Below are 17,655 nucleotides of genomic sequence, written 5' to 3'. Positions count from 1 at the left end.
GCTAACCAGCAGGCAGCTGTGTATAGTGGAACGAAGATCTTGTAATCATGGCACCATATTCTTTCAAAGTTTTACCAAAACACTCTCACACCACTGGACTGCCCAAGTAATACAAGAATTTGTACTGCAATTAAGGAACACTTTTTGCCCCAAACGTGGCTGATGTTAACGAATGATCTTCAGATGAAATGCTTCAACAATACCACTCTTGCATTTACTCATATCTGCAGATATCACCCATGTTTTAGCATAATATGCTACCTGCAGCATTAAATTAAGCAATCCATTACGCATTTAAAAAATTCACAAAACAATACTGCAATGATGCAATACACAAAAATTTATTTTTCTTTTTTTTTTCTTTTTTCCTTTTCTTTCTTTCTTTTTTTTTTTTTCTGAAGGCCAAAATATTATAACGGAACATCAATATTTTTGTACAACAAAAATTTCTGTCCTAAAAAATAAAAATTAAAAAAAAAAAAAAAAAAAAAAAAAGTATAGTCTTTACATTTGTGTGCCGTCGTCCTTTCATAAGTCTTTCTGACATCAAAATTCCAGCTTGGCACACAGAATGTCATGGCAGTCAATAAATTAGAATTCTTCCTAAATTCGTGTCAGCTGGTGCCATAGACTGGAAGGTAAAATACTTTCCACTTTCTCCATCACGAAATTCAATGGTGCAAAAAGAGTGCTCAGAAACTGAAACAAAAGAGAAAGAAGCATTATCTTTTTAATTTTATTTATTTGTGTGACTCTGGGTATACCATTCACAGAGTCTGAAGACTACTGCATGTATAGTCTTAAGCCAATGTACTGTCCTTCTGCGCTTACTGTCCAAGACACAATAAAACCTAGTGATAAGAGATAAAGTAATTAACATCTATCTAGAATATAACAATATGCTACAGATATTATTCAAATTATACCACACTGCACAGCAAGTTTTAAAACCAGACATTTTGGGTGATCGATTACAAAGACATTGTGTTACTGCTGCAGCACCTTTACAGCTGCAAAACAGATTGACAGGAAACGGTGAGCCAGATTCATGAACGCCTACATTAAGTGCACAAGATCTGTATTCAAGAATATCCCTACCACACTTTTGTGCTGTCTATTCACTTAGAAAGTGTACACATAGACTACAGTTTGTGGTAACTTTATGAATTACCTTTGATATTAAAGGCTGCAAGAAAATCAGAAGGAAAACTAAAATTGGGCAGAAGAAGGTGGGAGTTATGCCTGCGTTGTTTATTCATTAAGAATGGTGAACACTTAGTTTAGGCATTCATGAATCCTGACAAGGTGGGAGTTATGCCTGTGTTGTTTAACTCATTAAGAAGGGTGTACACTCAGTTTAGGCATTCATGAATCCAGACAAGGTGGAAGTTATGCTTGTGTTGTTTATTTATTCAGAACTGTGTACACTTAGTATAGGTGTTCATGAATCCACACAAGGTGGGAGTTATGCCTGCATTGTTTATTCATTCAGAACGGTGTACACTTAGTGTAGGTGTTCATGAATCCAGACAAGGTGGGAGTTATGCTTGTGTTGTTTATTCATTCAGAACGGTGTGCACTTAGATTAGGCGTTCATGAATCCTGATAAGGTGGAAGTTATGCCTGTAATGCGACAATGATCTACAGCTAAGTTTTACACCGCAGGTTGGTGGTTAATTAATAACATTAACATCATCCATTTACTTTTATTTTCTGACATTCTAGAACAAGAAAAAGAAAAAAGAAATCTCATAATTGTTATCCAATTGCACTATTCTGGACAGCACTGCCTCAAGAAACAAAACACATCTTGTCATGAACAGAAATTCAAAACTAAATCCATTTGTCTGGAATGTTCACATTCAATGACTTGCAAATCTGACAAAAGCATTTTCAGTGCACTACAGCTGACAAACAAAAATTCAGATACCAATTCAGTTCATATGTTTCAATATACTACTCCTTAAGCACAGATAAGATATTAAATCATGCATACAAGGAATTTTAATGTTTTGTCCGAGGAAGTGTCCTCTGCATGAAATCTCATCATGGCTGGTTACTGCGTAATAAATTCATATACTTTTTGATTAGTGTCAGTACTTTGTTTTAATCTATTGCTCATCTTGTGCAGGCAAAGCACTACTAGTCTGAGCCAACGTTTTTCATTTTCTTTCTTCACAATAATAAACAATGTATAACACACACAGGATGTGATTCATAGACAAGTATTCATAGTGCTAAATCTAAAACCATCCTACAGCACAATGCAGGCCATTGCTGCTGGGGTATTACCTCTTGCACTTTGGTGGCAGAAAAGGTCTGCACAGAAAACTAGCGGGGCCACATTTCTGGTGGTAGTACTATTAGTAGTGGCAATAATGCTAATAAGGTGCAGTGCAAGAGCCACGCAGTCAAACTACACGACTGCAGTAAATGACATCACAGGATAAGTAGGTAAACATGCCCAAGTGTACCCAAGGCTATACACAGTGCTGCTACAGGTACAGAGTCAGACAGCTCAAGGACAGTTAGCACAACAAAGTGCCAACTCAATTTATCATAAAAATAGTGAGGAAAACGGGAAACAGAAAAATTAGAAAAGGGGGAGGAAAAACATGGGAAAACAAAAGGGTAATATAGTATGACATGCTCTGTGAGGGAAGGGCACACTGTTCTGGAGGGAAAACCCCCATTTGTGTATAAAAAGCTAAACAGTATATGGGGAAGGTAGTGAAAAATAGCTGTTGGAAAAATAAAGTGAGATGTGTAGGTTGCAGAGGCAGACAAACAAATAAAATGCAGACACAGGCAGACAAGAATGGTAATTACAAAAAAGTTGGGAACAATGGTAGATGGACACAAAGTCAGAATGTGGATATGTAGACATTAAACAAGGCATGTGAAAAGACAGAGAACATCTGAACGGGGTACAAGTCAGGGTACATGGTGGATGACAAACTGGCCCAAAGGATAAGCTACATAAAAATTAGACCTCTCTGTGGCTGATTTCATGTGTAGTCTGCACCTATAGTGGCCTGATGCCTGGGCACTGCCTGTCACATCACCTGATTAATCATAAATAGGAGGCCCTCCATAGTGATGAGGCACATGTCCACCTGTAAGCATACCCTACTAGACACCAGGGAGACCACTGAGGACTTCTCTTGACCTCTAAAGAGGGACCTATGCCTGCTCTCAGAAGTTGCCACAGAGGTCATCAAGTGAGCCATCCAGATCAACTTCATCAGAGTGACATCTGCCCCCTACTGAAAGTTAAGCCAGATGACCACTCATGACCCAGCACTAAAGGCATCAGACAATGCAGGCTATGGTTCCTCTGTCACAAACGCACTAGATCAGCAGAAGAAAGGGCATAATAAAGTAGAACATATTAATATACAAATAGTGCACATACCATTGCAAGTGTACAGTACAGAATGGCACATGGTATATGCACCCCCCTTTCCTGTTGTCTCCTGTGATATCCCTCCATGTTAGCCTACTTCTCCCTGGACACTATAAAAAAAATAGTAAGAACACAGAACACAAGAGGACCTGTAAAAAGAATAAGAAAAAAAAGAATGTATATAGTAAAACTCTCTCTCTCTCAGTAAACTCTACCTCCCAGTCTCTCAGCAAATCAGGGTGGTGCTGCTGCAAGTCTCTGTAATGATGCCTTCACTGCACACCAGCATGGGGAATGCAAATGGCATCTGTAATCTTCCTGACAAGCTCATGCTACTTATCCACCTTTTAAAACAGACCACTGTATTAGTCCAGCAAGTACTCTTAAAAGTCCCTATGGAGGATGAGGGTGATGATGAAGAAGGAATAAGAATACAACCTTGATCTCCCTCAGAAACCATGCAGGGGTTCTGCTGTTCAAAGCATAAAAGGAAGCTATTCACATTCAAACAGATTCCCTTGAAAAACAAAAGGGAAGCCCTGTACACATGCGCACACATTCAAAGGTCAAGTAATATGCACCACAGAGCAACAATATGGTGCTCATAAAAGTCTCTGGAGTGCAGAATCATGGCCTTATGTGCTTCACAAACTATGTGCATGACCATACTATGCACTTGTCGCCAGCTCTGATATGAGCAGGGACAAGCAGGGTAGTGTTGCTTATTAGGGACGGTGGGTTGCATTAAGATACTAGTTCAGGGAAGGCCATGCTAAACTGTCACATCAACATAATTGCCAAGCTATGAAGCTCTTGTTAGCAGAAAATGCCATACTGAGTAAGGCTGTATTACAGTGACTAACTGTGCAATCTGAAATTTGCAGAACGAGACACTGGACTTTGAAACAGGGCAAGTGAAGGAATACAGATGGTTGGTAATGTACTGCTACATTGAAGACTCAACGTCTAAGGTGGCTGAAGTAACAGGGACACAAAAAGTAGTGCATGTGGATGTGGCATCATGGCTTGACGCTGCCATGTCCAGATCTTGGGGGGGGGCACACCACTGACTATGTGCACGAAAGACAGGACAAGCCACACAGGACACAGTGGCCCTGTGCACATAGGGTGAGGGACAGTAAAGCATACTGACGGGACAGGGTGTGCAAAATGCACTACTCTAATGCAGGTAGGTGCGTCATCATAGCATGCTTTTTGCTGCAGTTTTTATACAAAAGGAAGAATGGGTAAATGGCCAGAGTATGAAAGGGGGCAGATAAGTGGTCACCAAATAGGAGGAGGGGGCAGCACACAAACCTAAAGGATATCTACAGATAGACATGCACTCACATTGATGGAGATGTGCTCCCCACAGGTGTACATGTCCTACCATGGACCTATAACAGAGACAAGAGCTGGAAAAGTTCAACATGCAAAAAAATAAGGTGCTACTATAGTCCCTCAGCAGACATGACATGAACATGCTGGCCAAAGGTAACATGAACAAGGTTTATCAAGACCAGATGTTGTAGAAAGTGATGCAGGACATTAAATGTTGTGGCTGGCTATAATAATACTGTACAACAGGCACAGCAAATGGTAACACATACGATAGTGAGTGCCAACAAAATGGCATGTGCTACTACCAAGGACATGTCCACCAGAGGAGGTGGGCCACCAGCACAGACATCACTCAGAGGTAGAGGAGTTCCTGATGTCCCTGTCTGGGAAGGGGGAGAGCACCCTCTTATGTAGTGGTAGACTGGATGTGGGTTCTGTACTGGCAACAACTACATGAGTGTCAGCAGTGGATGCACCATGCTAGTAATAGCCATTATACTTTCATATTGTACAGTGCACTGCATATGAGAATGGACTTGTTCAATAAGAGGTTTTTGCATATCTGTCTTTCGGCTACCACTGGACTACAACTGCAACATCCTGATGTATATCCTCATATGCTATTAACAGACTGTGCCTTTTACCAGTATGGTTCACACACTGGGGGAGGGAAGGTAAATCAGTGTTGTCATAGGCATCTTTTCTTTATGCTTTGACAGGTTTTGTTGGTGGAGGGTCCAGCACAATGGGAAAGTAGATGCCTGATATCAGCAGGTCATGTGTATGTGACACAGTGGCACTGTCAGCACTGGGAATCACACACACACACACACACACACACACACACACACACACACACACACACACATGAGGAGCCTGTGGAGGGTCAGGATGAACTTTCACTCAGATCTCAGGAGTGTTTGACAGACATCTTGTAGCAGTGCTCCCCAAGTAGGGTAAAAAGAGGTTCCACCACCCAGACAGCATCTATGAGCCACACCACAGTTCCTTTGATGTGTGTGTATAGCCCACAGGGAAGAGCAGGAGTGATATGGCAGTAGTATCATGATGCCAGGTTTGCCTTACAATCTGGGGGCAACATTTAGCACTAATCAGAGGATGTGCAGCTCACTGATCCAGGCAGAGACAGCTGCTATCTCACCACTGTGGAAATCAGTGTGCTGTGTAGGAAGTCATGCAGCACCTGTACAGTGACATGGAGTACAGGGACAGGCAGATGACTGTACTACTCAGGTCACTGGAGGTTAAAAGTGCAGCCATTGCTATGTGTGTTAGTGAGAGGTGGATGGTCACAGCCTGGGCACACAGTTAGCAGAGGCCATTTCTGAGAAAGCATTACTGTCAGCTGTGGTCATTGATGCTCTTCAGACTCCACACGGACCTCTCAGTAGGTTGCACATTCTTACTCCCATAGTTCTAAGTCATTAAAATCCCCTGTCGGCAGACTGACACACCTACTCATGGCCATCATCTGAGTTGTACAGGTTGTACATCTGAAGGTTCTTGACATGTGATATGCCATCGGGGTACATATGCACAATCCAATAGTTCAACGCCATCCCTGCCTTGGAATGCCTTGAGCACCGAGCCCACAGACCACCACAGCACATATCACTAAACTTCATGACATGGCAGCTACACCCTGTCACTGAAGAATAACCCTTGACTTGACTCCCCATAGCCGGTTTCCAGTCTGTATGATTAAGTTAACCATGTATGACAATAGCCCACATGACAACATTGTTGTTAGCCATCACTGTGTCACCTTCTAACCTGAGTGGGTCAAGTAATATCTGAAGCACAGTATGGGCAAGTCTGTGCACTGTCTAATATAGTGAAGATGTGATAAGGCATGCATCATTTTTTTCTATGTAACATGTATCATGTAGCAAAGATGTGGGTCAGATGTTGTCATTACCGTAGTGCACTGTTCTTGCCTCTGCCTGGCATAGAACAGCACTGCTGCCTCATTGGCTACTGACTGACCACCCTACACCTTATTCACTGCTACAAGAGGCTTGGTGTTCCATGGGCTGCATCAAGGCAGTACAAGTGTCCCTTTAGTTGTCTGAAAACACATTCCAACATTTTCTATGCCTCTGGGTGGGTAGTATTATATGCCAGATCTGCTGTGGTTGGAGGTCATCAGCTACTGTTCCAGCACATCTGGAATCACACAACAGCAACATAATTATACATGGTTGATTACTGGCCTCTGTACCTGCCTACATGTACACCTACCAACAAGATAGACCTGATAGATAAAGCGATATATATATATATATATATATATATATACACACATATATATACATACACACACACACCTTAGTGCCCACTTGGATAGGTGACCCTCACATTCCCCTTGACTCATCATGTGGGTGACACAACTTGATAAGTTTCCATACAGTCTACACATCCATCCTGAAGTGGTTCAGTAAAAGTACAGGTAGATTAAGCACTGATGGTACCCTCTATACTAGTTTGGAGGGCAGTAGTGTGCCATGATATAGGCACTGGCTCTGAAAGCAGCCACTAACAGTGTCTCTCTGCTTCAACTACTACTTCTGCAAATGTTGCTATGTCCTGTAAACCGTCAATTCCTGGCATTAGAGCAGGTAAATGCTACAGTTCAGTGCACCTGTTTCTGAATCACTCCACCATGTTTGATGCGATAGTTTGCAAAATCACTGTGTCATTTGCAAAGGGACAGTCAATTCTATATCCCCATGCAACCATTTGCATCTGCTATACACCACATTATTTTTACCATAGCTCACTAAAGCTACTTGTTTCTCTGAATTCCCTCCTCCCTATGCTTTAATTCAGTGATATAATTTCAGATATTTTTCTAGTTTTCTGGACTGAGGTTAATCCTCCAGCTTCCTCTGTTAAAAGAGATGCATTTAAACAGTTACAATAGTGCATGTACATTTCTGTTCTCTTCCAGTACAGGACACTGTGAATATATTTTAAGCGCAAGCACTTTACAAATACCATTTCAACACAAACATCTGTACAGAGGAGTTTGATATACACATGACATACAGTTCTAATACATTTGTAACACAAGCATCTTATATAAATTAGTTTGATATTCAAAAATTACATACAATTATTTACAAACTTCCAGCGAGCTGTGCTGGCAAGTACCTCCTTTTGTCACACTTCTTCCCCCCTTCAAAGACTCAAACTAGTTTTTATTTTCAAACTTCCAGCTAGCTGTGCTGGCAAGTACCTCCTTTTGTCACATTTCTTCCCCCCTTCAAAGACTCAAACTAGTTTTTCAAGTGACCCTTAAGAAACATTGCTTGAGAGGGATGAACCTATCTTGGAATACATTACCTCTTACCCTGTCTTGAGATCCCAGCTGTGTTGGTATTGCTGACCCCATTACAGTGTTGCACTGTCCTATCATATGCCTGCAACCCTAGGCTCCACCACACTAAATTTGGAATTTTGCTGGCTGGCTCCTTAGAGCCATAGATCCCCCTCAGACTCCACTTGCCTCCTACTGCAAATACTTAGCATGAGGGCCACTCTATCATGTTAACATGGTGTAGTTTATGCACCTACCTCCTGCCTAGCAGTTCTGCCAGGTAGTTAACATCACTGACCTTCCTTAACACTTTGAAGGGTCTCTCCCAAGCTGCCTGCAGCTTGTTGTGCCTGATAGGAATAAGAACCATAACCTGCTCCCCTCACAGCATACTCTCTCGCACGAGCATTCCTGTCATACTAGATCTTTTTCTGCTGTTGGGCTCCTGCCAAGTTTTCCTGGGCCAAGCCCATGAGTTCCCTGAGCCTTGTCCTGAGGTTTAGGACATATGCCACAACAGACTCCTTGTGGGATTCACATTCACCCTCTCACTCATTCCTAATCAAATCTAGAGGTCCCCTCACCCTATGACCATACAGCAACCCAAAGGGTGAAAAAACTGTGGATTCCTGGGGCACCTCTCTAAGTAAAAAAAAAAAAAAAGATGGGCAAATATTTGTCCCACTCCCTCTTAAACTGGTCTGCAAATGCATGCAGCATGGTCTTTAGTGTAGAGTTTAACTTCTCCACAAGACCATTAGTCCAGGGGTGGTAGGAGGTGGCCTTTGGGGGGCTTGACCCCAAAGCGCTCCCACAAAAAGCCAGCAGGTCTGACATGAAATTGGCACCTCTATCAGTCAGTATTTCATTTGGGAAACCTATCCTGCTGAAAATCTCTAACAAAGCAATTGCCACCTTTTCTGCCTCCATGGAGGACAGGGCTACTGCCTCAGGGTATCTACTAGCATAATCTATCACCACTAAGTTGTACTTCTTCCCTGTGCAACTTAGGGTACTCACAGGCCCCACAATATCCATAGCTACCATCTGAAATGGCTCCTCAATCACAGGCAAAGGCATCAAAGGAGCTTGGACCTTGTCTACTTTTTGGCACCTGAAAAAGGAAAGTGTTCAAGAAGAGACTAAAACTCAGTTCAATGATCAGATGAAGTGCAGTGCTTGTCTTGTCCTAGCGTTCTCAGTAGATCTAATAAATAGACATTCTGACAAGCTGACCCCTTTCTGAAACTTCTCCAATTAAACAGAGTCCTTACTGAAAGAGTTTTCTTACAACATCTGGTGGTGCTTGCTGATTAAAGTACAAATGCTGTTGTTGTAGCCGGGTTTGTAGCAGTCTTGTTTAAATGCAGTGCTGGTGTGTAGCCATCTTGTTTAAATGCAATGCACTGCTCTTCTTTCTGTAGAAAAACTATGAGCACTAATTAAGTGCCAATTGACTGCTAAGCAGACTGTGTATCTATGTTACACAGCTTGCATTTATGTAAAACTTGTGCATTTTGGCTCAACAATGTTTCCAGTTATACCCTTCATACTGCACTTGTACATAAATGAGGCTATATCATGTCTAAAAGAAGTCCAACTGGACTGCATCACTATCTTGGTTTACAAGTTAACTAAAAGAAAAGAAACCAAATGGCAAATACTATCATCCTTACTGTTTCCTTATAACTGGAAATGTAGTTGCAACACTCTTTTCAAACATCTGTTTGTTTGCTTATGTGGCCAGCACTAAGTAAAACAGCATGGAAAAAAACAAAAACATTTTAGTCATAACTCAGATACAAAATAAATCATGCAATGCAAGAAATAGACAAATTAAAATAACTGTACTACATAACTTGACAGACAATTCATCCAAAGTGCAGTACATGTAAAGTAGTAGTAATTTCCTACACCTGGCATATAATCAGACAAATTTAAACAAGGCTAATCAAACAAGTACACAGGTAAACAGCATCCAGTGTTAGTGTACTTATTTATATGCACTGTGTAACTGAAATTTTGTCTTGAATTCTAACATGATCAGTTCATTTATGAAATGGATCAGTTACAATACTAGCAGCCTAACAATCAGTTGAAGGTTGAAGTCCAGTCTTACTGCAAATATAAAAAAATAATAATCTACTTTTTTTTTTTTTACAAAACATTAGTGCTACATAAAATATTAATACAGTATGGAATATTTCTGGACATTTTTAATTAAATATTTATTTATACAAAAAAAAGTTTGTCATAGGGACAGCTTGCAAACACGTCCAGAAAAATGCACTTTTAATTTCAATGTCTACAGGCTCTACTGCCCTTCCCAACTCGTGCCTTAAGGATTCAACAGCAATATAACTGTAGACAAATGGAAAACACTGAGCTGAACAGTCAAGACTGAGCTGCTGCAAAAGGAGAGGAATACAGGATGGCAGTCAATTGCCAAAGTTAATATTGGCATAAGGAAGTCGACACGTGTATGGAGTACTCCAGAGCAAAGGTACAAATTAATGCTAACAAGCTGAGATTAGAACAAAAACAAATAGAAAGAAGCAAAACTCCATCCAACCGCGTGTATCAAAAGCTCAGATCAACCAACTCTGACCATATGGACCTCTCAAGAAAGCGGTGTCCATAGCAACAACTTCCTCCCTTAACCCTACCCCCATTACTGAAATTATACAGCTCACATCCACATTGTTTTCCATTCTCAGCTATTCAAACATTGCCTGCTTTTGAACAATCTTACAATGTAATCTTAGATTTTAACAATGAAAAGAAACATCTCTTACAAGATTTTCCTAACACAATAAATGTATATGTATGGGGTGATAAAATGCACTGAAATATATTAAGACAAAGGAAGTACGTCATATATATATATATATATATATATATATATATATATATATATATATATATATATAGGTATATATAGTTCATAGGTAAGTACTAGGCTATCTGCCCAAGGGCATTTATAAGCCTAGCCAGAATGTGTTGGCGGCTTTCATCACCCCCTTAGATTAGTTCCCTGTGGCTCTGTACAGCAGAGCCATTCGTTCCCTGCGCCACTGTCCAGCAGAGCCAGTGCAGTGATCCCTGGGGTAAATTTTCTGTTTCCCATCCACCCGTCAAGGTTTCTCTTGAAGAGTGTTAGTGAGGGGCTCTGCCGGACATATATTGGAATCCTGTTCCAAAGCACGGGGAGTCTCTGGGACAGGAATCTATCCCTTCAACATGTCCTATTTATCGTTGTGGTGAGGTTTATATCTCTAGAGCGTATGGCTCTCTGGGATTTGTTTTTTTTTAGGTGGAGCATGTCCATCAATTCTGGGTTGGACAGGGCCTTGTATGTCAGGCAGAGATCACCTATGGGTAAGCATTATGCAACTGAGTACAGCTGGAGTTTCTTGAGTCGGGCTGCATAGGGCATCCGTTTGAGGCCAGTAACTCTCTTGGTGAGGTACTTTTGTGGTCTTTCCAGCTGTTGCAGGTGTCTTGTAAAGTACATCCCAAATGGGGCGTTGTATTCTATGATGGGTCTAATGAGTGATGAGTAGAGAGGCACAATAACCTCTTTTGTTCTCGATACGAACCCTTTTGTGATTAGGTGTGCCACACAGAAGGATTTTCTAACTACCTTGGCAATATGATTATCAAAGGAGAGATTACTATCTACTTGGGTCCCCAGATCCCTTATTACATTTTCTTATTTTTGGGGACTACCACTTATGTGGTAGTTCGCGGGTACTTTATTTTTTTCCAAAGGGGATGACTATGCACTTTTTGACATTTAGCTTGAGGCCATGATTTTGACACCCGGTATCTGTCTCAGTGAGAACCTTCTGGAGGGTATCTGTATCAGCCGGATCGTCTGCAAACTTGGTTAGCCATAGTCCTTCTATGCTTGCCTGTACCTCTGAAAAGTATATACCGAACAGGAGTGGTCCTAGGACTGTGCCCTGGGGGACGCCACTTGTAACCGATTTAGAGCCAGACGTACAGCCTGCAACTCTCACCACATGGGCTCTATCCATGAGCCAGTTGGCACCCATCTCATGATGTAGGGGTTTATGTTCAAGCTGGTGAGCTTGTCTATAATACTAGAATGGGGAATGGTGTCAAATGCCTTTGTGAGGTCTAGGTAGGCTGTGTGGACCTCCTTTCCCTCGTTCAATGCTGTGGTAACTGTCTCAAAGAAGTCCACCAGGTTTAGGAGGCATGATCTGCACTTAAAGCCAAACTGGGTAGGGTCCAAGGTTTGGAGGGTCCCAATGTCTCTGTTAATGAGTTCCATGATGATGCACTCCATAGCCTTGCAGACCAGGCTAGTCAGGCTTATAGGGCGATAGCTCCCGGGGTTCGTTGTGGCTCCACCTTTGCGGAGTGGAATAACTGTTGCTGTGCGCCACTCTGTGGGTACGTAGCCTGTAGAGACACTGAGTTTGAACAGTGTGTTTAGGTGAGGGGTTAGTTCATTTTGGAGCTCTTGTAAGACACAGCCTGGGACACCGTCTGGTCCCACTGAAGCTGTGTTTTTGGCTTTGGATAGGGCCGTTTTAATCTGTGTGTTGGTGATTGATGGGGCCCTACATTCTTCTTTTATGGTTATGGGCCCTTTAGGGGGTGTGAGGGGGGTGAAGTTTGCACTAAACCTGTCTGCCAGAATGTTGGCCAGTCAATCGGTTCAGTGTACTTTGTGCCATTCTGCACTAATTCAGAGCAGATCTGAGAGTTTCTACTTAGGTTCTTCACATAGCTAAAGAATGCTTTGTGGTTATCTTTGGAGTCATTGGCAATTTTTCTTTCGAAACTAGCCTTAGATGATTTAATGAGGGATCGTACTTTCTTGCTGATACTGATCAGGGATGTCTTACCTTCTTGGGATTTTACTCTTTTCTGTACTAGTTTCCTCCTTCTGTTGTATAGCTTGTTTATGGCAGGGGTCCACCAGACTGGTTTCCTTTTCTTGGAAGAGTGAGTCTTGGTTTTACTTGGGATAGCACGATCCATGCATTCCTGCAGATGCTCACAGAGTGCCTTTGTAAAGGTTTCAGCAGCTTGACAGCATTGTCCTTTAGCATGGCGGCTGGAAAACCTTTGCACCTTGGTTTTAAGTAACATGAAGTTTGCTTTTGAAAAGTTTTTCACTGTGGTTTCCTTGATTGGGGGTGGGGGCGGAATGTGGATATCCAGAGTGATTAGTCTATGGTCTGATCTAACCAGTGAGGGGCTGACCTCCGGTGTGGAACACCGGTCGCCCATGTTGGTGATGACCAGGCCCAATATGTTGTTCCCTCTGGTGAGGGTGTTGACCAGTTGATCCAGGGCATTTGAGTTTATAAATTCTAGGAAGCATTGGGCAAGGGAGTTAGTACTTGAGTAGTTCTCCCAGTTTATGTTTGGGTAATTGAAATCACCCAGTATTAGGGTGTTTGGTAGGACCTTCATATTTCTCAGCATCTCCAGAAATGCGGAATGGGGGTCCTGGGTCATGGTGGGTGATCTGTAGCACGCTACAATTTGGATTGCAGTTTTGCCCATTGCTAGTTGCACATGGATGATCTCTGATGCATTGTGCTGCGCCACTAACCTGGAGGTGTGGGTATCCTTGATGAATATGGATACACCCCTGCTTTTTGTGTTTCGGTCCTGGTTCTGTGGCCAAAAGGTATGGTATCAGTTATAGCCTAGTAGTGCTGGGGTGCTCTCAGGAGCCTTAAACCAGGTTTCTGTTACTGCACAGATGTAGAGATGTTCTCCATACTGAGGAGTACCTCGAGTGCGTGCATTTTGAGATTTAGACTTCTGGTGTTGAGTAGCATTACACTCAGTTTTTGGTTACTTGTGCTATTTATGGTGGTGGGTTTGTCTTTTGAGCCTTGCCTAAAAAAAGGCACTATTGGGGCGGCAAGAGCCTTGGCCAGTATTCAAAAGCCTAAGGGTGACAGGTGCAAGCCATCTCTTACGAAGCAACGTGGCTTGTCGAGCATGTCATCCCAGGTGGACAGATACTGGATCCCCTTTGAATGACACCAGAAACTTAGCCAACTGTTGAAATTGATAATTTTTTCCTTATACTGTGGCATCATTCTTGGTGAGGGAAGGATGCTACTCAGGGTCAGGGTCATACCGGCCTGGGCTACATGATCAGAGAGCTCCTCTATGTCTCTTTTCATGTAGTCCAGGGAGGTACGTCTGAGGTCATTCACACCAACAAGGACAATGACAGAGTCGTATTTGCACTTGTTCTGGAGTGACCTGAGTGCTTGTGTTATGTGGCAGATCCTGGCGCCCGACAGGCAGCTAACTGTAGCCTTCTCCTTTTCCAGCCCAGTTAGTGGGACATCAGTGTGCCTGACTATAGAGTCGCCTATTACTAGTGTGTTGGGTATGTTATTTTGCCTTAAGGGCTTTGATTGTGTGGCACACTGATTATGTGAAGTATGTCTTTTATGGTTGGCGATGGGGTGTGGAGGTTGCTTGGAGGTCTCTGTTGCAGATTTTTATTTAGAGCCTCCGAGTATGTATTCATGTGTGTTATTTGCCAGTGTTGGTTTATTAGGTCTATGTGAGACTGGTGGTGTGTTGCAAGTACTACCCTTCTCCTCTTGACTGTCAGTTCCGGTCTTGGGTTGAGAGAACTTTGCCTCCAGTTTGGCTGTAATATTGCATCTCATGCATATATTAGTGTTTGGTGGTAGGAGCAGAGAGCTGTCTGTGTATATGAGGCAGTTGTAACATTGCCTCAGAATGCCCAGATTCACCAGTTGGACTGGAGAGGACACTGGAAGCTGCCCTTTGGACATGCCTGAATAGGTGGAGTAAGCTGTTTTTCTGATTGGTTGGTGGGGACGAATAGAGAGCCTTGTCCTTCTGGACAGTATAGGGGGGGTCTAGTGCTAGGGTTAATTAGTGCTTGCGATGAGTTTTAAGCAAGTGCCTGACTGTAAAATGAATGGTTTGAGTGCTAAACTTGAAGGTTTGTCTAGTTCCAAGGGAAAAATTGATGAGTAGACTTTGTGGAGCCGAGAATAGTTTAACTCTAGCTAGCCGGCACTGCCTGGTGCGCAAAACCGCGCAAATGCGGTTTTTATAGCAGGGAAGTGAAAGAGAGAGAAATTAGCCCAAAATGGCCAATAAACTACTTGCGTCTGGGCTGAAACCACTCCTCCAGGGACAGATAGGCTGCTCAAAGCTCCCCTCTCTCACAGGTGAACAGAGACACTTCCTTCTATCAAAGTAAGGTATGGGCAACACAGAAACTTGTAACACAGCCCTAGATTCAGCAATAATCTGAAAACTGGACTATACTAGTTCAGAAAGCCAGGAAAAAGTATATATTTTTTTTTTTTTTTTTTTTTCAGAAAATAGATCAGATACAATCAAAATTTGCCCAAAATGGCCAATAAACTACTAACTTCTGGGCTGAAACCACTCCTCCAGGGACAGATAGGCTGCTCAAAGCTCCCCTCTCTCACAAGTGAACAGAGAAACTTCCTTCTAGCCAAGTAAGGTATGGGCAACACAGAAACTTGTAACACAGCCCTGGATTCAGAAATCACTTGAAAACTGGACTATACTAGTTCAGAAAGGCGGGAAACAACTATATATTTTTTTCAGAAAATAGAGCAGACACAATCAAAACAACACTTAGGTTCATAGGTAGTTTCTAGGCTATCTGCCCGAAGGCATTTATAAGCCTAGCCAGAATGTGTTTGCTTTCGCCGACCCCTTAGATTAGTTCCCTGTGCCTCTGACTCAAAACAACACTTTAAATGCACAGAAAAGGCTATCACACTTTAATGTGTAGCCTACAACAGTTAAACAGATTATTTAAACACAAAAATGACTTAATTCAAGTGCAGGCAGTAAATAAGTACAATATGTAGCAATAACAAACTTTTTAAATCACAGAAACGCTACAAAAACTGGCGTTTTAGGCAGAATTAGTTAAAACAGCAATCACTCCAAATTCTCTCTTTTGTCTCTCTGCTGCTGTAGACTCTGCAGAACACTTGTAAGGCACTTGCTGAGCAGAATACAAGCGCAAAAACTGCGCAAATGCGGTTTTTATAGAAGGGAAGTGAAAGAGAGAGAAATTAGCCCAAAATGGTCAATAAACTACTAACTTCTGGGCTGAAACCACTCCTCCAGGGACAGACAGGCTGCTCAAAGCTCCCCTCTTTCACAGGTGAACAATGAAACTTCCTTCTATCCAAGTAAGGTATGGGCAACACAGAAACTTGTAACACAGCCCTGGATTAAGCAGTGACCTGAAAAATGGACTATACTAGTTCTGAATGGTGGGAAACAAGTATATATATATTTTTCAGAAAATAGAGCAGGTACAATCAAAACAACACTTAGGTTCATAGGTAGGTTCTAGGCTATCTGCCCTAAGGCATTTATAAGCCTAGCCGGAATAGGTTTGCTTTCGCCGCCCCCTTAGATTAGTTTTCTGTGCCTCTGTCCAGCACAGCCACTGAAGTGATCCCTGAGGTAAACTTTCTGTTTCCCATCCACTCGTCAAGGTTTCTCTTGAAGAGGGTTAGTGAGTAGCTCTGCCTAATGTAGATTGGAATCTTGTTCCAAAGCATGGGAAGTCTCTGGGACAGGAATCTATCCCTCCAGCACGTCCTATTTATTGTTGTGGTGAGGTTTAAATCCCGACAGCGTGTGGCTCGAGGGGATAAGGTTTTCTTTAGGTGGAGCATGTCCATCAATTCTGGGTTGGACATGGCCTTGTACGTCAGGCAGAGATCACCTCTGAGTAGGCAGTATGCAACAGAGTACAGTCGGAGTTTCTACAGTCGAGCTGCATAGGGCATCTGCTTGAGGCTAGTGATCCTCTTGGTGAGGAACTTATGTGGTCTTTCCAGTTGTTGCAGGTGTCTTGTAAGGTACATCCCAAATGGAGCATTGTACTCTATGATGGGTCTGATGAGTGCTGCATAGAGGGGCCCAATGACCTCTTTCGATCTGGATGCAAACCCTTTTGTGATTAGGTGGGCCACATAGAAGGATTTTCTAACCACTTTGGCAATGTGATTATCAAAGGAGAGGTTACTATCTACTTGGGTCCTCAGATCCCTTATTACGTCTTGTGTATTTAGGGGGCTACCACCCATGTGGTAGTTTGTGGGTACTTTATTTTTTCCAAAGGGGATGACTATGCACTTTTTGGCATTTAGCTTGAGGCCATGGTTTTGACACCAGGTATCTGTCTCAGTGAGACCTTTTTCGAGGATGTCTGTGTCAGCCGGAGAGTTAATTATAGCCCCTAGTTTGCAGTCGTCTGTGAACTTGGTCAGACATAGTCCTCCTGTGCTTGCTTGTACCTCTGAGAAGTATATGCCAAACAGGAGGGGTCCTAGGACTGAGCCCTGGGGAATGTTACTTGTAACCGGTTTAGAGTCAGACCTAGCTCCTGCAACTCTTACCATGTGGATTCTGTCCATGAGACAGTTGACAACCCATCTTGTGATGTAGGAGTTTATGTTCAGGCTGGTGAGGTTGTCTATAATACCGGAGTGGGGAATGGTGTCGAGGGCCTTTGCAAGGT

The 17,655-nt window shown here is 42.5% G+C and overlaps 1 protein-coding gene across 6 annotated transcripts in view; it reads right to left on the bottom strand.

The window, feature by feature from the left end:
• Positions 1 to 369: 369 nt before the first annotated feature.
• The window catches only part of ST7 (suppression of tumorigenicity 7), a 1,957,536-nt gene continuing 1,940,250 nt past the window's right edge, over positions 370 to 17,655 (bottom strand). For all 6 annotated transcript variants that reach the window (XM_044088709.1, XM_044088710.1, XM_044088711.1 and 3 more), the window contains one exon: positions 370 to 699. In XM_044088709.1, coding sequence (XP_043944644.1) covers positions 604 to 699 — 96 coding nt within the window. In that variant the 3' untranslated portion in view covers positions 370 to 603. The remainder of the gene's footprint in view (positions 700 to 17,655) is intronic.

The sequence above is a fragment of the Protopterus annectens genome, chromosome 11.part0 (genome assembly GCF_019279795.1).
Source record: "Protopterus annectens isolate FY-2018-M chromosome 11.part0, PAN1.0, whole genome shotgun sequence".
Lineage (NCBI taxonomy): Eukaryota > Metazoa > Chordata > Ceratodontiformes > Protopteridae > Protopterus > Protopterus annectens.
This window is presented reverse-complemented; position numbering and strand designations above follow the sequence as displayed.